We start from the raw sequence: 21,743 nt of genomic DNA, 5'->3' as shown, positions 1-21,743 counted from the left end.
ACTTTAAACAGTATCAGAAAGTATAGAAAACATTTTATTTATAAATATACAAAAAAAACCCCAAAATTGCTAAAAATAAATATGCCCAGTTTGGGCTTTGGTAAGCAATGTAATATTTTGAATAAAAAAGAAAGGTTAACAGCTCAGAGTCAGTTTAATTTGCTTCAAAACCCTGCCCATGCAGACTTCAAATACAGATCGGAGATAATACAAATTTTAAGATCACGTAAGAAAAGAATTTGGACTAAACAAACCCCAGTTATTAAAAAAAAAAAAAAAAAGCAAACTTTCATGAATGCAGCAAAGATCTCCCTTCACACTTTACTCTCTTCATGTTAATTCTCACCTGGAGTTTGTGTAGTCTCCTCTGAAGTCATATCTGAAGAAGAAAAATTAATAACAGTAAGAGCAATAAAAATAAAAATCTAAAGAAATCTAAAATAGCTAACTCTAAATCTAAATAAGAGAAACATTAATAAAACCTTGCCTGAAGGATTAATAGGATAGGTGATAAAAGTAATAATAGAGGATTCTGGAGGAAAAAAAAAAAAAAAAGAGAGAAAATAAGTACAAAAGTGGAAATTATTAATTTAATATTTTATTTCCATGAATTTTAGAGAAAAAATGTCAAGCATGCAAAGCTTCGAAGAGGAACTGAATTTAATTATCTAACTTCTGTTTTAAGAACAACTGCAGTATTTGTTAGGAATGTTCACCTTGTTTCAGTAGAAATATTTGGAAAAATGTTCACATTTTTAAAAAAATCTGAGTATCTGAATATGAACAGCTGGTAATCAAGTTCCTTCAGATAAATTCCTTTTATTGTTTTAATTCTTTCAGAAAATGCAGAAGAATTTGGCATGTCCGACAGCAACAACTGCTTCACCCCAAGGACCTTTCCAAGCACCAACTCACAACACTCATGAGCAGAGATGACACACAGTGTGTGGCAAACTGTCATTCCAAAAAAAATATTTTTGCCAGTAACCATACATAAATAAAACAGAGTGAGGATGCAAGGGTTTTTTAGCTACTTTTTTTTTTAAAAAAAAGAAAATTACATTAAGAGGATAGAAGAAAATGTAAGGATTGCTCAGGAACAGCGTGCTTAGTAGGCATATTAGTGGTTGGACCGCTTTATATCACTCCGATATGACAACTTAGTGCCTTTTTAAGAATGGGCCAGAGCACCTTTATAACAGAAGAACATTATACTTTCTAAGCTTCTTTACTAAAAGCACCACTGTCATTAGAAGCAATATCTTACATATAATAAGAAAAAGTTGGTGGCTCTGCATAAAGATAATTGCATATCAAGAAAAAAAGCAATCTATTTCATCACATGGAAAGGGAAAGGGAGTTTTTCTTTTTGGTATATTTATTTCAAGTAGGCTAGCCATTTTGAGCCTTTTCAAGAATGACCTCTTAATTCCACACACTGAGCAAAAGATAAGCATATTTAGTTCTTAAGTAACAATCCCGAAGACAACTAATTTTCAAAGGCAACTAGCAAGCAGCCAAAATATGAGGAATCAGAGTGAAAATTAAGTGCTGACTTCATCTGTATTATTTGGCTTGGTATAAACTACAAAAAATATTGAATTGGCTGCAGTTGTTAAAGATGAATAATTCCCAGAGAAAGACTGTATCTGTAAAAGAACACAAGCATGCGTGTTTGTGTCTGCTATTATTCCTTTTCTCCAGAGCATGATATGTCAGTATACATTAAGCAAGAAAGCAACTGGTTTTCAAACAGCTGTTGCTGCATGTCCACATCCTTCATTTTTCAAAAATGCTTTCGTAGGTGATTTTCATCACCTCTGGTCTCAGAAATTAAGAGTCTCATGTGTGTCTGTGTGTGTAGTATACCACACTGCATCAGCTGACACATGCATATCTGCTAGGATAGGAGGAGAGGGAAGGTAGCTCTCTTTACAGGTACCTCCTCTGCCATCTCTGCAAACTGTTCACTGTTCAGGTTACTGGACAAAAGGTTCCTGATGAAGCAACTTGCACCTACTTCATCCCCAAGCAACACTGCCACAAACCATGAGTGGCACTTTTAAGGCTTGCTATTTCATTACAAAGTAGAAAAAATAAATTAATTTTCTCTTCAAAAAATAAACAATGAAAACACGAAATGCTGGAATTCGTTTACATTACAACTTTGCTGCTTTACCTCAGACAAAGGCAGATTTATCTAACAGGAAATAACAAACATTGCAATAATCAGTAAAGTCCTGATTTTCTTACCAGAACTGGTTGTTGCAGCTGAGTCATCTGAATTTGCATCTTTTGTTTCAGTTACCAAAAAAAAAAAAGGGGGGGGGGAGGGGGGCGGGGGGAGGGAAGAAAAGGACCATAATGAAGTTTCGATACATACATCATCATCCTCAGCAGCCTTTCCTTACATTAACACAAGTTTACTGTGTTCACCAGAAGAGGGCAACACCTGCTTACAAGAACACCACTTCCAGGTTGTCAAAAAAGGCATATGTAACAATCTCTGACCAAAAAAAATTTACTATTTTAATGAATTCAAATAGCATTTTACTGAAGACAATTTATTTTGAACAAATACTGGATAATTTACATTGTATAATGTTAAGAAAGCAAAGATCATTGCCCCAAGCTATGTGCTATGCTAGCCTGAAAGCTGCATGCCTGTCCTGAGTGTTTTGCTAATTCTGGAAATGCAAATCAAGCATACATAACGAGGTGACTATAGCTGGGTATGAAGAACTCTTCTCAGACTTCGTATAAAAGCTCTGAGACTTGTAATTTAAAATTTGCCCCACACATATCTGTTCTCTTTTCTATCCTGCAAAAAGCAGCATTACAAAAAGCTAATTCACTTCAAGTTTGAACCTCTGATCTTGATAGGAGCCAGCTAAATATTTATATAGCAAACACTACCCACTAAATCTTTGATGTTGTTACAGTCAGTATTTTGATCAAAAATAAATTAGGAAATTTGATATCTGGTTCACACAGCAACTTCAAAGTTAGCCGTTTCAGTGAGTGGTTTTTGATAGTGCCCTGGATAAGTCAAGTCACAGTTACCAAAGAAATATAATCTAAAAGCTGGCTGCAAATATGAAACAGTATTTAAAAATATACTTAAGGTATTTCAACATCCTCTCTCAAAAGTCATCCTATAATGTTACTTCCAATACAATAATTATACTGTAAAGCCTTTCCTATTGTTGTAGAGAGTTAAAAGTCAGAGAAACCAGAAGTCTCTGTGGAAAACCAACATTTTTTTTGGTTAAACATAGTAAACAAGGAGTTTCTGAAAGGCTAATCACTCACATGATTCCTTGCTCAGACTATTTTGCTTGCCTTACTGAAAACTAGTAATAGCTTCTTTCCAAAGGATAAATGTAAACATAATTTCTGCAATGAAAGGAGAATCAGAGTCATCTCAGTGACCTATTATAATTTTCTCTGGAAAATCAGTGATGCTATTTGCACCATGAAATATGCTAATAAGCCATAAGAATTATATGGATAATTAATTTGCAAGGATTTACATATTCTTAACTATCTCCATGAATTAAAAAGTAACAGCAGTAAAAATTTTCCTATGCACTTTCTAAAATAAAAGAACAATGGGAAAAATACTACCAAGAACCTCATTACCTGTTATCTGTTTTCTGCCAGGCAGCGTAGCAGTAGTCTCAACTATAAAGGAAAAAGATTTTTTAGGAGCAGAAGTTTTTATATATATTTAGACACACACACACACATATAAATATACATACACACACACTTTTAAAAACACAACTATTTTACATGTGCCACTCACCTCAATTCAAGCTGGTTTGCAAAACTACTTTGCATCCATTGAGAAATGTGTGTTGAGTCTTTTTGAAAGCTGGAAGGTGAACTCTTTTGAGTTCAATTTCTTACTCAGTTTATTACTTTTATGCTTTTGGAAGACACAGATTAGGCTGTGAGCTTTTCCACTGCCCTTCCATTGGCAATGCCTTCAGAAACCCTTTCAGCACATTGGCTTGAGAGAAGTAGACTAAAAAGCAACAACTAAAAACATAACAGGTACACACAACTGTGCTTTCACACAGCTATTTTTGCAAAAAATGTGGAAAAGACATACTTATGTATTATTCAAGAAGAGAAATTTTATTAATACAAAGAAAACCAGATAAATTAAAGCAAAAAGAAGCAGAGGGCAGGTGAGTTGGGTAAGACAGGGGTGCTTTATTCCATACATATTTACAAATAACATGAGATGTATTTTGAGAATATATCTATATCATTATGTGCACATACATCATGTAGATGCCCACAAGCTCAAGTGCTGTACCACCAAAGAACATCTAAACAATGATATCATGTGGCAAGAAGCCCTAGGGAATAATTCCAACTGGAATTATTCTATGATTCTATAATTCTATGAGCAGATAGATCAAGCTGCCATAAATGAAGCAGCTCAGGAGAACCTGCACTGGGAATGAAAAGGTGAACTATTTCTAGCTCAATGGGCCCATGAAACATGTCCCTAGGGACACCTAAGGAGAGATGCAGCAAGGTGTGGATCTGACAACTGAAACTACTGCACAGGCTACCCATGAATGTGAAATGTGTGCCGTAATCAAGTGAGCCAAGTGACTAAAACCTCCCAGGAATAGAAGATGGTGGCTGGGCCATCAATATGGGTAGGCCTAGCAGATTGATTACATCAGACCACCATTGCAAACATGCCACCAAGGCAAGTGTTATATGCTTCCCGTGGTGGAGGCAACTAGCAGGTGGCTAGAAAGGTACCCTGCAATCTATGCCACCACTCAAAACATCATCCTAGGCCTTGAAAAACAAGTGGCAAAACACCACGACATATAGTTAAGGTACTGTCACCTACTTCAGCACTACTGATAGCTGAGACCCCGGCTGTTTGGGCAAGAAGGAAGAGACACTGTCTTTGAGCCACTGAACCTGTTGGGACACTCTAGCCACAGCCAAGATGCAGGTCTACAAGGATGATGAAGAAGAGAGATTCTCTTTGAATTGACAAAGCTGGTGTGACAATTTCTCCACAGTTAGTACGTTGATATCTGTCCAGTCCATCATCACCAACCAATGCGCTGGCATATTACACTGGTGTGTACTGTATTAACCTCTGCAACATAGCCCATGTGAAACGTCCATCATCCAGATCTTTTGCAACCTGGCTGTTGTCTAGGTTGCTGCAGACCACCTCTCCACCACTGCTAACTCTCTCAAGAAAGACACCTTCTTTCTTTCATCTGTGCTGGCCCACCTGCATCGGTAGTCTACAAGACCATCCTCAGACTCCGAATCCAGTGATCCACGTTCAAATATCCCTGTGGAACCTGCAGCAAAGAACCAGTTGGGGATGACGCACAGGAACGTGTTCTGAGGCAGCAAATTCCTGGGTAGCAATTTGTGTGGGAAAATTAGGGCAGGTGCCTAGAGCAGTCTTCACCTCTGATGGCCTGGGAGTTTGCACTTGAACAGGCATGGAATCCTGTTGAAATGGCAGACCACTTGAAGGAAGGATGCCTTGCTTTTACACTGAAGACAGAGACTTGTGATGCTGTGTTGAGGCCTGGCCTGTACCTATAAAGCCTGTGGCCAGGACTCTGAAAGGAGCAAGAGGGTCTCTGGATCTAAGGACATGCAAATGGATAGTGCAGCTAAACCAGAGACAATCCTAACCGTAACAGTCACTCCTGCAGTCAAGAGGAAACAATGAAAGTGGAGGTTGAGCCAGTTAGCGAAGGAAGAAGAAGATTCTCTTGAGGGGATGCAGGAAGAAGACTCAGAAGAGGTAGCCTGTTCTGCACCAGGACAGCCACAAGAACAGGAGGGGGAAGTGACAGAAATCATAAACAAGACAGAAACCATCCAGTCCCTATTCCTGAGTGAGGTGTGAGATATGCACAAAGATTACAGCTGCTGCTAGTTTTAGTTGATTTGCATCCTGGGTAGAAATTTTATTATGTAAAAGAAAGAACACCAATATTCTAAGTAAAATCATACATATGAAGGTATAACTTTTTAGTTATACTTTTTGCTTAATGGATGTGTATCAGTCTACTGAATTTAAACTATTTCAGTAAAGACATGTAAAAAGGAAAGTAAAATAACTCAAGGTGTGCTAGTTACAAACTAACAGAAAATTTCTTTCTCTTAGGTTGTTTACTATCGGTAAGAGCAAGAAAATCCTTATGTATATGAAACCTCATTTTATTTGCAACACTGTTAATTTAGGATCACCAAATCAACACACCTAATATCCTATTCCAAAACAAAGCATTATATATTATAGTAATACTTTTCTCTAATAGAAAACATTCCTCAGAATCCTAACAGTAAATATAGGCAAGTAGCATTAATCAGTATTATTCTTTGCTTTCTCTTTTTCTGCAAGGGAGACAGAATAGGGCCGTACAAGAACTACTGTTTTTTTCTAAAGTAAAAGGCAACTCCATTAAGTGAGATAAGCACCAGTTTCTGTTACAAACATGCATCATTAGAAACAAAGGCAGCAACTCCCTTACTGTCTTCTTATCACTTTGTACTGTTTCCCAAGCCAAGACTTGAGAATTCCACCCGTGCAGGCAGAGGATACTGTTCCACTGGTATGAAACCTGTTCAGCAACTCTTGCCATCCCTTCAAACCACAGCTGCAAAAAACTTACCTGAGAACCAGTACTTGCAGTGACAACCTTCATTTCCTATAATGACTTTGTATGACACTGGGGACCACTGTAATCTAACAGCTCCAGACTGGTAGGAGACTAAATCCATTAATAACAGTACTTAAGGCTAGGTCCACAAACTGATGTAGCTCTGACAGAGATCAGTTCCTGGCCCTGTCTACAAAATAGCCTTATGTTTACAGCATTCCCTAGTATGACAGATCTTAACTACCAGTCTACTGGCTTTTTTAGGATGGGATGGTCTCCACATGTCCTGCTGAAGCTGTTCTACCAAGCAAAGCAGAATTCAAAAAATCAAATCAGCCAAAAGGAAAGAAAGGCAGAATGGAGGCTTTGTAACACAGTTGTCAAGATTGGGATGGATAGTTTTGGTCCCTGCACCACAGGCACTGTCACTCTCTGCATGTCTTTTATTCATTAACTTAGACACTGGATACAGAAAAAGCCCTTAAAGCATCAACGGTGTACAACGTTCTGTCTCCAACTGGAATTATGAAAAATATCCTTTTCTTCTCCCTACCTCAAATCTAACTTATGATCAGTATACACTTAAGATTTTTGGAAAGGCAACACCCTTTCTGATTCACCTGTCTTCACGCAACTCACTCTGCCAGAAGCAGTTCAGTTTTTCCAGGGTGGAGGAGTAAGAAGCAGCTAGAACCTGGCTGCAGATAACAACACTGTGCAAGAACTAAGTTATTGGCAGCTGCTTCTTGCTCCCCTGTCTCTGTGGAACAGTGTTGCTGCTGAGTAAATACTGTTTGACCTAACACTTCATGATCGCCTTTAAACTTTTGAAGAAAGCATCCTTTGAGCACGTCTGAGACAGCAACTAGAGTGCTTTCTTAGGAGAAGGAGAAAGTCTGAACTGTAGTGAACTAGAGCCTCCTGCCACATGGACACATCCTCTGCCCAGTCTGTGGGGTGTGGAGGGGCAGCGAATGGTACAACAAGAGGGTTGTGCCTGCTGGCCTCTGCCTCTCACGAAACACAGTGAGAGAATGCAAGGGGCAGTTGTTTTCTAGTCAGGTCCAGACATGAAATATGTACTGAACACTTCAGCAGTAGCAACAGCCCTTGCAATCTGTAGGAACACAGACGACATTATTGACATAAAAACATACATTTATGGACTTAGATGCTCTGGGTCCTAGAAGACAGGTTTATGAAATGAAGTCCCTTAAATTTTACTGGTATTAATTGAAAAACAAGCCAAAAATGAAAACAGTTTGTATTATCACCCAGGACTATTCTATCAAACTAAAGGTAACCTCAACCGTGTCAGGTCTCACAAATGGATCAACACCAGAATCCAGGTGGAAGAATCCCAAGGGACACCTTGGTGGCTATGTAATTTCATCTTCCCATTCCTCAGTACTTGGTTGACACCACAGAATGGCATTGGATAACCACAACTGTGTATTGCTGATGAGATCAGTTTTGATTTGCAAATACACACAAAAATACTAGGAAATTAATAAAAATCAGATTTTCTAAACAAGGTGTGATAGAAAATGTAGTACTGAAAGTTTTTTGATTGAGGCTAGGGAATTAATTTGCATTAAAAATTCCCATCAGAAATTCCAAAGCGGAAATTTTATTAAAATAGATACACAATACACTTTCTGGCTTAAAAAAAAATAATAATTAAAACCATTTTACATCAAAAAATTGATTCCATACTGCATTTTTAAGTCTATACAATGTCTCTTCTAAACATTCTCATAAGCAACAGTTATCAGTACATATTACATCAGTTACCAGTACTGTGCAGCAACTACCATCCATTTGTATTTAGTGTTACTAGGATACAATAATGTAAAAATGCCTGGCATTAATACATTTCACAGGTCTTATGAACAAAACTGAGTAGCCCAAACGGCAAAACTTCAAAATGGTGCTTTCCTGAAATCCATCTCTTTACAGAAATAGGCACCAAAAATATGACATTCAAGTATCATATTTAAATTAAATCCATATTTTCTATTAAGAAATTGGGGCCCTTTAACATTTGATAAACCTTGCAGCTGGATAAACGTTCTGCCAAAATGAACCATCCTGTCACACATGGCATTAATAACAGTAACAAGTAAAAAATTTCCTCAATTGTTCTACTGTATATATAGTCCATGTTGACTTTTTGCTTAAGTTAGGTTTTGAGACACATCGTACAAGTTTATAGGATAAAACTACGTGCAATCTCAATTTCATGTTTTGGTGCCCCTCGTGACACCTCAAGTCTGCTCTGACTCACTGGTTTTGGACAGCAGCAAATATAAGAAAACAATATAAGTGCTTGTTCACATCAGGCTCTGTTTCTTTGGCCAGTTCATTTTAGTATTCTTAACAGAAAATTTAGGTACGGTATTTTAACTCGGCTGTGATGTTACACAGGTATTTAGGAAATAAGGTTATAAATAAAGCTTTATCTGTTTGTATAAAGTTCTGTTTGTATAAAGCTGTACTTTAAATACTGAGGTGAATCAAATCACTTCTTCTCCGGCAGGCTGATTTCCAAAAAACTACTTCCTTTGATATCACAGTGGAGGGAGGCAACAAGAGCAAAGAAAAGGAAGGTCAAACATGCATTCTGTTAATAGGTACAAAATAGAGTGGTACATGAGTCATCAAATAGGCACTCCAGAGTTAGGTATTTTTTCCCTGTCGCATTTACTTCCTTTAAGAGCTTCTGGTGGTTTCTGTAGTATTCTGTCCTCACAGGTTTAGAAATAAAATGGTATCAGGCCATATCATTTATTTTTTCATCTCCACCTTTCATGGTTCACTCAGTAAACATAACAATATGGCCCAAAGTTTGATACCAAACAGACTGGGATGCAGACTGGATGAATGGTAACTACCTCCTCAAGCAGAAGGTGGAGGTGTAAAGCATTGGAACTTCAGGAGAGCTGATCCTGTCATCAGAGTGTACAAAGCCCAGGAAATCTTTAAAAGGGATTGCATGAGCCTAAATTGTACCCCCTATTGCCCACACCTGCAAACTAGAACAACAGCCCAAACTGCAGTTTTTCTCCTCCTTGAGCATACAAAGGCAAAATAGTCACACAAGGCACCAGTCACTTTCCACTTCTCCCATCAGCATTAAACAGCTTTGTTTCCACAAGCTTGGAAACGTCCTCCAACAACACCAGTAGCAGGCTCAGCAATACTTGAAGTGAAAAGGATGTATAGAAAAGCAGGGGCAGCACCTTAACCTTGACATGCCTAAAATGTCACATTATAAATACTGAATCGTATTTATGCAAAAAAATGCCATCAAAAGCAAGAAGCACCGGACTCCTGCTAAAAGTTAGAGCACAAATGAGATGACAGTGCTCTACTGCCTGTGATACTGTTCACAGTTATGCCATAAATCATCTATTTTATTTATTCATTGAGATTTGTAAAAGATAGCCCACCATCTCTGTGCTCTTTTCATAAATGCACAGTGTAAGAGTTTGTGTATTTATATATGGATTAAGAATGTTACTGTTTAATGTGTAACTGAAATAATTAATGTTTAAACAGTACATTTCTTTCAGTTGTCAAATTATTTTTAAAGGCAACTTGCAAATATCCCATGTAAAAATGACAACTAAAGAGCTGGTGCTCACAGACGACTAAAGTTTATATTCAAGCATTTAGCATTTTCAACTCACCTATTTTCTTGTGGTTTTGTATTCTGTTAAATCACCCAGGGCTTTATATTACTAGGTGAACTTTTTTCTTGGATTATGAAGAGACAATAGTGATATCATTCCTATTGTCCACATTAAAGTACACAGCTAAATAGGAATTATTCATCAAAGAACAAGATAAAAAAATTTTCCAAAGTTGGCATTTGGAAGGGTGAGCACATCTTGCTTCACTTCTATATTTTTAAATACCAGGAGATTATCTTTAAAGTGAGATACATTCAATCTGTGGCACTCTATCTCCATATCACAGCTGTTATGCTATTTCTCATTCTCAGCAAATGGGGAATTATCAAAGGAACCTGAGGAATGTAAGTGGAAGGTTAGTGACGCACAATGTGTGGGGCCTCGTTCCCTCTTTGGCCCTACCTGCAGTATTCACACCTGATCAGCATGCAATGGCTACACCAAGCAGAGGGAAACCAGAGCACTGTGTGACTGCAAGAAGCAATAGTTGCATCTTTAACTCAGATCAAAAGATTATTATTTCTAAGTTCTGTTAGTCCAAGAAATGTTATCAGTCCTCAACACAAACTGGGAAGCAGTCAGGTATGTCCTTTCTTCCAAATCTTCAGCTGCATAAGATACACAGCTACTGCAAATGTAATCTCATCTGCTTCTGGGGAACAAACTACTTGATTAGAGTTGAGCATGCCTTTAAGTGCTAAGCATGTATGTAAATCTTACCAGAATCAGGATTCTGGTCCTTATCAGACCCCCACATGGTTAAGAAAAAAACAAAATGTATTTTTGGTAGCCTGAAAAATTATTAGAAAAATAATTAATAAAACCAAAAGAAAAATAATCTGAAGAGTCAACAGAAAAATAGGCAGGAAAGGAAGGTAAGGAAACATAAACTAATGTGATGTTAAGTAAATCTAGACTTATTAATGGAGTGCATCACTGTGTATGAGACACCAATTAGACAATGGCCTACACTGCACAATGATTTTGAGTGTTTAAGCAAAGGAGAAATCACGGGAACCCTTGACTGAACATAGAAATTGTTGGTTTATGTAGGCAAAAAATGCCAAACAGATAAAAAAAATTCTGAAAAATTCTGGCACAATTACGACTGTAATGAACCACTTCCTTTTCACTTTTTCTGTCTAGACAGGAGGCATAGCCCTTTCTCAAGCTTTAGCCATTTACCTGTTATGTTCTTTATGGATGTAAAATCAGACCTTTATGAAGACTTACCTGTCAAAGTCCTTCTGTTTTAACAAAAACAGAGCAGCTTTCAAAATCAGGTAAGTTTTACACAGGTGTACAGAGGAACATATAGAAAGAAATCAGATTGTAAGACTAGTAGCACTATCAATTAAAATTGCCTGACACTGATTATTACAGGCTCCTACTGTCAATGCTTTGTTTTTATTTGTTGGATTGATATTTGTTAAATATATGCCTTTCACGAGCTGACTTGGAGGGGGAGGGCAAACAGCTAAAATGCATCTATTCCTGAAAACAGGCAAACAAACTGTTAAAAAATTCCAGTGAAGTTTTATTCAAAAAGCTGCTATTCTGCCAAGTTAGCTAGAGGAGATAACTTACATTTAGCAGTAGAGATGGTGTCTGTACTGAATCAAACTTCTGTCAGCACAATTAAAGTTCAATCGGCTAAGTAAAAGAGCTTTGGAAACCATGCTTCTTATACACTCACTAGAGAGCTCTTGCAGTTAGACAAAGGATTCCACAAGCCCCAAAATTACTAATTCTAAAATCATTGCCTAACCAAGCTGCCCTGTGATGCTCAAGGACTCTCTCTATTCAAGGCAGAAAGCGCTGGAACTGAAAACTAGAAGGCTATCCTTTCAATGCCTCAGTGAAAGATAATCAGACGCTCCACTGACCAGGTTTTATGCCACTATCCAGATAGATCTCTCTCAGTCTTTCTTTGTAAAAAACTTTTTTCTGGTAGCCACAATGTTTCTCCTTTCAGCCTTCGGACTATGTTCCTTCAAACACCGTCACACAAGAGCAAAAGAAAGACATCCTGTCTTCAACTCCTCTCCCAAATCACACAAACCAACAGAGAAGATGTGCTCCCAACCACAGCACCAGGCCAGCAGAGGAATTTCATTCATTATGACCCAGTGTTAGAGGCATTCTCCTTGAGTACTGTTTTTTTGGACAGATTTCTTTCTCTCCCAGAAAAAGAAATCTGGTCACCTTATTTTAATGCCCCTACTAAGACACTTCTAATCTACCCAGTCAGGCAGTTATTATAATATTACATAGTTTTAAAGTATTTTTTAGTGTGCACAAAATAGATAGGTACAGTTTTTAAGGATAAAGGTGATGATTGCTGCGACAATTTAACTGAAGAACTTAGGCGACATAAGAATTTTAGGAATGAATTGAGCTAGTCACCTTAAAAATCTCTGAAGGTCTTAGGGGGTAATACCATTTACTACAGTTGATAAATTGGATGCCACCTGAACTCAATTCAAATTTGTCTTTCTTGTCAACAGACATGATAACAAAAGCTAGAAAGATGGTTATTCTCTTGCTTTAACTCAATTTATCTGAAAATGAAATATTTGTTTTGGTTTAAAGCTTTTTATGGTTCTTTTTCAGGACAGAGTTGAATTTTGAGAAATGTGTGAGAAACCATTTGGCCATTTTAATAATGGAAGACATTACTGATATAGAAGCAAGAAGAAATCAGAGCCTCCAGTAATCTTTACAGATGTAGACCTTACCAGCTAAAGATGGTGTACTGTGCCAATGAAACAGTGAAAAGTTGCACTCATTGAAGTTCTGACCCAACTAATATGCAGGAAGAGGACCAGCAATGCTTTCCTCTATATATATTCCCTGAACAGAAGGTATGTAAATTAATTATTTTAATGGAGATTGACATTGATAGATGTCAAATTTAGATTGACATCATCTAAACTGGAAATTATATTTTTATCCTAATGAGATATTGCTAATTATACTTAGTGTCGTCACTCTGAGATGTCATACCACACCTCCATATTACATATCTGTGGCAGTTTACTGAAATAAACTGAATGCACTTTGCATTGTTGCAGCATGTCCATGTTGAAGACACCAACACAAATTTCCCCAAAACATACAGGACAGTTCCAATTCTAGCGTGAAATATAGTAATATTTTAGGTATAACCTGGACAATTCTAAACTTGTCTACAACCCATCACTTCTAAATTTGGCCCAGAATCTGAGGGCAGAAAACTCTACATTTGTCAGTTTTCAACTTGAGTTCACCAACTTCCTTCTACATTGGGCTCAGACTCATGAGAAAAAACTGTAAGCCTCAGCAGTTGTAGTAAATATACTTTAAGTTTCAGTCTTTTCCAGTTTTGGCATTGCTTCACATATTTTACAGAGCATAACAGATAGGGTTACTTGTTAGTAAAAAAAGAGATGAAAAACCTTGCATAACTCCATGAGTTCGTAATGGTAACTCACAGCATCCCAAGGTGAAAGATGTCAATCTAAAGATGACATCAAACTAAAGATGACATTGATAGAAAGCCGTAATATTCCAAGGAGTTTTGGTTGGATGCATCCTGCTCTCATTTCCATTACACGGACAGTACACAGACACATAAGTTGAAGCAAGTTGACAGTCTTTAAAGGACTGCTGCTATGCTTCCTACATTTGGATAAAAGCTGGCGAAAGCTGCACATCCTCATATGATCTCATTAAGCATTTAGCTAGAAATTACTACTACACAAAGACTTCGTAAAACCTGGAAGAGAAATGTTAGACATTCATTTCAACTTTTGTCAAAAACAGAATTTTAAAAACAGAAGTACAATGGTACTTACCACATGGCAAAGAGTTATCCTCTTCTATTGTCTTATTATAGACCCAATCCTCCTTTCTCCAGCGTATAACACCACTATCTTCACAGTCCCAAGAATTCTTTATATTTGCTTTATCCCACATTCTGAACATGTACAGCTCCCCAGTCATACCTGGGTCAGGTGACGTAGCTGTACCCGGCAGCTTTGAACAGCCAAGTAAGAACTGCCCTTTTCCAGGCAAATTAACTTTTCCAGATAGTTTTTTGTTTACTTTTTTTGTTTCATTTATGAATATTTTCATCTCCTCATCTTCACTTTTCCATTGGATACATATTCGGTTCCAAGTGTTTTCATGAAGTCTCACTGTTGTATTTATTTGATTTCCAAACAACCATATCCTCAATTTACCATGACCTCCTGTAAGTCCAAGATCATACCTATTTACAGAGAGATTGGTGTGAGGTGTTTCTTGATTGTATACATACGCTGTCCAGGGACTCTCTGAGGAATATAGCTTGAGGTGCACACAGACAATGAATTCTTTCAAGGGACGCAGAGAAATTCTTGGTGACATAATCCAAGGATCTTCGCATGCAGTCTTAAAAATGGCTTTATATTTTCCTAGAAATTCCTCCTGATCTAAATAAAGAAAAGGTGAAATTATTTTGTTTTTAAAAGGATCTTCTATATGAATGTTATTCTTCCATATAGTACTGCTCCTAGGAGTTTTAAAAGTAACACATTAAGAAATCTTGTATCCTTCTCTTTTGCTTTTTTGTAGTGGGGAAGGGGCAAATTTGGAGACAGTCAATAAATTCTAGCTGCTCATGAAAGTTTTGAAGTAAACTCATGCACAAGGCAAAAGATGACCATGTAGTTCTCTAAGGCAGCACTCAAATGACCAGTGGGAGGCAAAAAGAGAATCACAGATCCTGGTTCCAGTTCCCAGGACTGCACAGGTATTTTGCATTTAATAGAAACTGGATTAAAAAACAGAAACAGAGCTAGAAGAAGGGACTATAGGCCTTACTGTCTCCTCATGTCCCAGCCTTGTATCCTCCTTCTCTGAAAAAGACAGTGCTTCTCCATGCCACTTTTTTCCAACCCTGATTTTCTTAAATCCCCTGCTGCATACTGGCAGAGTTTCAGCAACAAAGGTAGAACACAGCCATATTCTAGAAGAGAATGAGTTGAGGTAACTTTCAGGAAATGTTTTTCGGAGCCACTGGTTTATTTAAAATTTAATCCCATTCAGCCCATGTTCTCTGTTCTCTACTGGGGCATTTACTTGCAGAGACATCTTATCTGTTAATCTCAAACCTGCTGAGGCATTGAGATGGTGGTAACCCGGAGTTCAAGTGTGACAGTAAATAGAATTTCAGGTACTGACAGCAAATTTATTGGAGAAAACAGGGTGTCAGAAAAAGAAACAAGAACAAGTAGTGCCAGGGAAGGCCTGTATTGTACCTTATTGAGCAAAACAGGATCCACTCAAGCAAAATAATGCCTTCAAGGCCAGCATGAAGCAGCCACAAGCTATCAACAGTGTCTGCAGCTAATCAAGATAAGGGCCTGTCAGAAGACAGTGAAAGAATTCAATGAGAAGCAAGAAGACCTCAGACTCAAATATTATTATTGGACTGAATCACTATGTGATGGGCGGGTAAATAGTCTGTAAGGGTAAAATTGCCCAGGGACTTCTTTGCTCAAGTGGGCAAGTTTGCAAAAGCATCCAGTTCTAGTCAACCCTGCTGCTGCACTACTCCATTAAATTACTTATTTCTATGAACTTTGATGCCTGAAAGTTTGCTTCAAGAGACCTAGGACTCAGACTTTGGAGAGACCTGGCACCCCTAGAGTGGAGGTAAGCAGGTTGAGATGCAGCATGATGGAACTTTGAAATCCTAGCCAAGTGGTATAAAGAATCAGGTGTGCACATATAATCCTTTTGCCATAAACAAATATAATCCCTTACCTGTTTTCCCTCGCTTTTTTGTGTCCCTTAGACATAAAATGTTGACCAAGTGTGGGACTAAGTTTGGATTCAGCCACACCTGGACTCCTCTTTGAGAAGGAGTTTAGAAAGCAAGGGGGGGCATTCTGAAACTCATGACTCAATGGCAGGGCCTCCCTCTAGCCCTTTGCATCTCCTGTCCTCCTACTAACCATTCTAAAATTACTTTCACCCTATTCTCGCCGGTATATTTCCTCCATGCAGTAAGTAACAGGGTGAACCTTGCCACTGCAATCTGTTAAGCTGTACTTTTCTTTAAGTGATCTAAAGCACTGTTCCATGACACTCAGCTAGAAACAGTTCAGGACAGTTTTTAAAACATGACTTAAAAGCTGAGGTGAGGAAGACTTGGCAGGAGGGGAAAGTGTCAGAGAAATGGAGATTTTTAGTGACAGACTCAAATGTACTTACCCTTTTTAATAAAAGGGGTACAATATCTGACAGTGTCTCCTAAGAAAAATAATTGCTTAAGTCTTTCATTATTAAGTAGGAAGTATACTGAAGGTTTAGAAAGATTTGGTGCAGCTCCTGTGCCTCAGAGAGTATATGTCAGAAGTACACGTGTGTGATTCATATACTCTCCAAAATTCCTGTAAGAAATCTTGAACATGCAGAGGTGGCCAAAGTGACTTGTTAAAGAAGTCTCCTGACATAGCTTCAAAACTTGAAGTTACTGTTAACTATCCAGATTAGAAGACTGGAAATTCATTTCTGAACAAAATTTTGATCAGAACTTGAGGTACCTTCAACAGACTTGATTTTGCAAGTGAACAAATTCTGAGAGAGGCTTGATTTAATATTAAGCATTAAATCAGTGTTCATGTGCAAACAGTGAATTAATTAAAGGGCTGTAAAATCCTATTGCATTCTTTAGGAAAGAAGTTGTCAAGGGAACCAGAGTGGACATAAACTTGCAGGTGAAAACAGTCTTAAGGCAGGTAACCAAGACAAATGATGCAAAAAGAGATGAATTCTGATGATGATTCTCCTAGTCTGCTTTGTGTCATTTAAAAAGACTGCTGTTGATCCATATGGAAGGCCTGACAAATTAACTTAAACTAACAAAAGAGTTTACTTAGAGAGGTCTACTCTTCTGGAAACTGGAAAATCTGGCCCTCATTGATCTAAATAGTTAAAAAAAAAAAAGTGCCCCAAAGCAAAAAGGGGCATCAAAGTTAAGAGAATAGATATCAGTACTATCTGAATTGTGACAAGAAAGGCTTGGAAAATTTTCTACGGTTTGTCTACTCAAACAATGCTGAAAAAGCACAAAGGAAATCATAACCATAGTCAGAAAATGCACTTCACTGTTCCAAGTGGAACACATACAGTACAGTGTTAAATTAGTTAGAAATTAATTATCAACATGATCCTAGCTAAGTCTGTTTGATATGTGGGTGGATGCAACGTAAGTAGGGGATGACATTACTTTAAAGATTTTGGAAGTTCTGTTAATCATTGCTTATTTTCTCTAGTAATGATACTTGTGGGCTGTGGCCCACCCTTGACCATGGAACCGAGGAGCTAGAACTGGCTGTGCTCTGACAATGGCATTCTGGGTTTATATGTACTTCCTTTGGGTCCAGACAGTACAAATCACGTTCAGAAACCTAGTGATGAAAATTACTTTGCCACCACAGTACAGAGAAGGTAGCATAGCAGAAAGAATGCTCAAAACATCTCCAGAATAAGAAAAATAAGCAAAAAACAAAATTTGGAGTCAAGTAAATTCCAGGCAATAGTGATGGTGAGTTGACTTTTCAATGTTAGTTGCTGTATTCAAGCACTTAATCTCTTTCAGAAATGCAAATTGTTCCTTCTTAATATATTTTTCTCTTTTAGATGCAAGAGCTGGGGTTGTTACCCTCACTAAAACTAAGAGCAGTCACTTCATAAGTGTGTTCTCTTAAGCTCTAAAACAAATCCCGAAATGCATGCGCATACTTCCAAACATTTAAAATAAACTTTCTAAGAATGACAACGTAATGAAAACATAAACCAAAAATGTCATCTCTCTTTTTTAAAACATTTTCAGACAGTAGTAATTGATGTCTTTACGACAGCCAACTATAAGTAGACATACAGAAGCAGATCCTCTCAGTATAGAAGCACCAGTGTTATTTTCCTTACATTACTAATAACTACTCTATCAGTATGGTTGAGCATTAATACAGTTGAGTATATTCTTGAATAAAAATAGCCCAAGTTTATATGTCTGCACAAACTGGCTTTTAACCAGTAACAAGAGTTATTAATTTCTCTGCCAGTGCTTACCACCTGTAACACAATTTGGCTTGTTATGGTCCATTAAGATGACATCATAAGAATCTTGTTTCTTTATGTATTCCACCTAGAGACCATAACTGTTCTTTAAAAAAAGTTTAAAACTCTAAACTTTCTACATGTTTTGGGAACGTGAAGCTAAGAGCTGTTTCCTCAAAATTAATTTCATCCCTCCTTCTCCTTCATAGTTGTATTTGGATATCTGGGTGTCCTAGACACTCGAAAAATACGGGCAGTTCTTCTCTCCTTATATTTACAGGAGAACACAAATGTACTTTGGCTCCTTAGACAAGGAGAGAACTGAGTAGGGATGTTGCTGACAGTGCTAACAGCCTAAAAATAAACAAACAAAAAAATAGGGTGGAACCATAAATAAAACCTTGCATCAGTTAAGCTTTTCTTGAAGGACTACTGACACTTGCAAAGGATATGTAGTTGAAAGACAAAATCCCTCTTTGTTTCCTGCATCAGAACTCCAGAGGTAGTTGAATTTTCCCTGGAAAAATTATTGTAGAAGATCTACCCATCTTCAGAGCAGCACTGTCCTTTTTATTACTCAAAGTACATAAGGTTAAAACCTGACCATCTTAGTAACAATTTTATCAGCTGAATCTCAAATTCTGTCTCAATAAAAGCTTCATTTTATGAAAACTATTACGTCTGGAGAATTGGAATCAGAACTAGTCTAGTCTGTAAATCTGAGAAATTTAATTGCTAGTATAATGTCGTTAAGCAGGCATACATACTAGGTACATTTGAACTGCAATAAACTTTGACCTATTAGAGTAAAAAAACACACCATGACGTAAGAAGCAGTTTCTAAAAATAGCCATTCAGTATATGGCAAAAAACACTTCTAATTTTTTAATATTCCATGCACATTACTAACATGATAAATGTATTACACAATATGGATATAAAGAAGTTTTATGAAAGACAAGCACTGTTATCTGTATCTATTGAGGTCCAGAGTAGTGACAGATTTGTATCTGCCGCTTACAGAACAGCCATGAATAAAACACAAATTTCTGATTCTACTGTACCTCATAGAAAAAGCATCACCATGTCAGTTACCCAATTTGTACAAGAACCCTATGAATTTATTCTTCATTTGGTTATATACAGAGCACACAGACTGTCAAATTCAAATACATAACTTCTGCTACATGTTTTGGACCTTACTGCCTTCTTCCTAACCATATTTGTATCCACGACCAAGAGCAATGCAGATATTCTACGCTCATACGTGCACAAGGTAGATTCAGGCTCAAAGGATCTTGTGGTGTTTGTGTAAGAGCAGTGTAAAAGATTTAAGGACATGTTCTGAAAATAGTAACACTTTCAGCTCAAAAAATCAGCTAGAAAGTAACACATAACTGTGTTTACATCCTCTCCTCATCCATAGCTAAAAAAGAAGTTACTACTGATGACTTTCTCTGAAAACAAATTCTGTAAACAGAGCGTTTGTATATCCAAACTGCTAAGCACCAACTGTTCCATTTCTTGTTAATGGCAGGTTCTCCTCCTGATTTCAAGAGGGCAGAAACTTGCCCGTTCTGAGTATATTCAAAAGTTCTATTCATCAAGACTAATGCTATTTATTTGGAATACCAACACTAGATAAATCAGGAAAAAATTGTCTTACCTTTGCCTGCTGTAGCCAGGAACAAATGAAGTAAAAGGACTGCTAGAACAACCCCAAATCTCAAGAAAATATCCTGTATTCTGCCAACACAGCAGTGCTGTTTTCCCCAGGCCATTCTAGAATAAAAAATAAATAAATAAACATCAGTGAGTAGAAAACATGCAGCTGTGCAGATACCATGACAAATTATGTTTCCAACCCAAGAGCGTAAATCTTTTCAACCCTGTTATACTATTGGGTGTATGTGGTACAGAAATGAACAAACACTCTGTGGAATCTTGCCAAGTCACTAAGAAAGAAGGAACTGTTTGCTGGGGGGGGGGGAACAAAACAAACAATCAAACAAACAAACAAAAACACTCAAGATCTAGTTCTCCGAAGATTCACAAGTGCATCAGAGCATGGCCATGAGTCATTGCACAAGTAAGGCTTTCAAAAAGCAAGCAAACCAACAAACAACAAAAAATCCCCACACCAATAGAGCCCCCAAGCAAAACGGCTAGAAAGCAAGCTTGGAGAGCTTATCCAAAAGCTTTGTTAATCTCAGTAAGTGTGTAGGAAGCATCTCTTCAGTCTCCTATCCACAGGTTCCATCATCTGACATTTTAACAGCAACACTGAACTCCTAAGAAAGAAGCAAGTTTGATTCTGAATCCTCATCTCATTCTCAGGGCAGGAATGCCACAATTCACTGTGGGCAGCAAGTTTATGAAAAGTAGGGTCAAAACCTGGTTTGTCCACATTTATTCCTAGTGATGGTTGCCTAATGTGAGCAAAAAGACATGGCAGTAGACAAAAGAACATGCCTCCCACTGTAAGAGATAATGTTCTATGAAATTATACACTTTTTAAAAGAGGTCTTTTCAATAAAGGTACATCGGAATATTTTGCATGTCAAAGGAAACATTAAGTGAAATGTGCTTCTTGCATGCAGTATTTCCTAAATAAGTTGACATATGTGCATGTTGGTTAGCACTCATACTGCTTGCAAACTTCACTATATTTTTGTACATGCTTATGTTCCCTTATTTCCAAGCACGATAAATTGTGAATTCTTTCAGGAGCTGTAAATTCCTTTTAGGGTTAGGATTAAAATGTATTTTTTGCAAGCACTCACATTAATGTCAATATTTATCAGCATAAAATCATTACTATGTGCTGAACTCTCCAAGAGAAGTGGTAGAGGAATAAACTGCCAAAGAGTGAAGTTGCTACATACTTGACATTTTGGAAACTGATTAAATGTGCATAAATTACACACATACGATAATATAACATAGATTACATAAAGCAAAGGCTTTTTAAAAATTAGAGCACTGCAACATTGTTGCCAGCCAGTGGGCATGTGGGAAATTACACAATATGTGATATTTCTAGTCCAAAAATAAGATCATACTTCTTGCATTGAAGCAAACCAATCTGGATGATGACACATACTGCTTCCACTTTGCAGATTTTGGATACTGTGCTTAAAATTCAAATACACTAAGGAAATAACAGTCAAATTGAGGCAACATCATGACTGGCACCTGCATGGGTGCTGCAAAAGTTAATGAGCAGAAAGAAAAGGTATTGATGAAAGGAATACAAAAAACAAGCATACTAAAGCTGAGAGGA

At 37.4% G+C, this 21,743-nt stretch overlaps 1 protein-coding gene across 5 annotated transcripts in view; it reads right to left on the bottom strand.

Moving 5' to 3' along the window:
* ADGRG2 (adhesion G protein-coupled receptor G2) overlaps window positions 1-21,743 on the bottom strand; it is a 57,248-nt gene that overhangs the window by 23,748 nt on the left and 11,757 nt on the right. For 4 of the 5 annotated variants that reach the window (XM_065071968.1, XM_065071935.1, XM_065071953.1 and 1 more), the window contains exons 2-6: window positions 20,127-20,242; window positions 14,206-14,823; window positions 3,643-3,684; window positions 2,254-2,292; window positions 347-379 (exon numbers count right to left, since the gene is read on the bottom strand). In XM_065071968.1, the coding sequence (XP_064928040.1) occupies window positions 347-379; window positions 2,254-2,292; window positions 3,643-3,684; window positions 14,206-14,823; window positions 20,127-20,242 (848 nt within the window). Of the gene's footprint in view, window positions 1-346; window positions 380-2,253; window positions 2,293-3,642; window positions 3,685-14,205; window positions 14,824-15,214; window positions 15,360-20,126; window positions 20,243-21,743 lie in introns of those variants that run through there. The other variant, XM_021279885.2, reaches the window with a different exon arrangement.

This window comes from Columba livia, chromosome 1 (genome assembly GCF_036013475.1).
Source record: "Columba livia isolate bColLiv1 breed racing homer chromosome 1, bColLiv1.pat.W.v2, whole genome shotgun sequence".
In the NCBI taxonomy this organism is placed as follows: domain Eukaryota; kingdom Metazoa; phylum Chordata; class Aves; order Columbiformes; family Columbidae; genus Columba; species Columba livia.
Note: the sequence above shows the minus strand (reverse complement) of the source record. Positions and strands in the feature narration are given on the sequence as shown.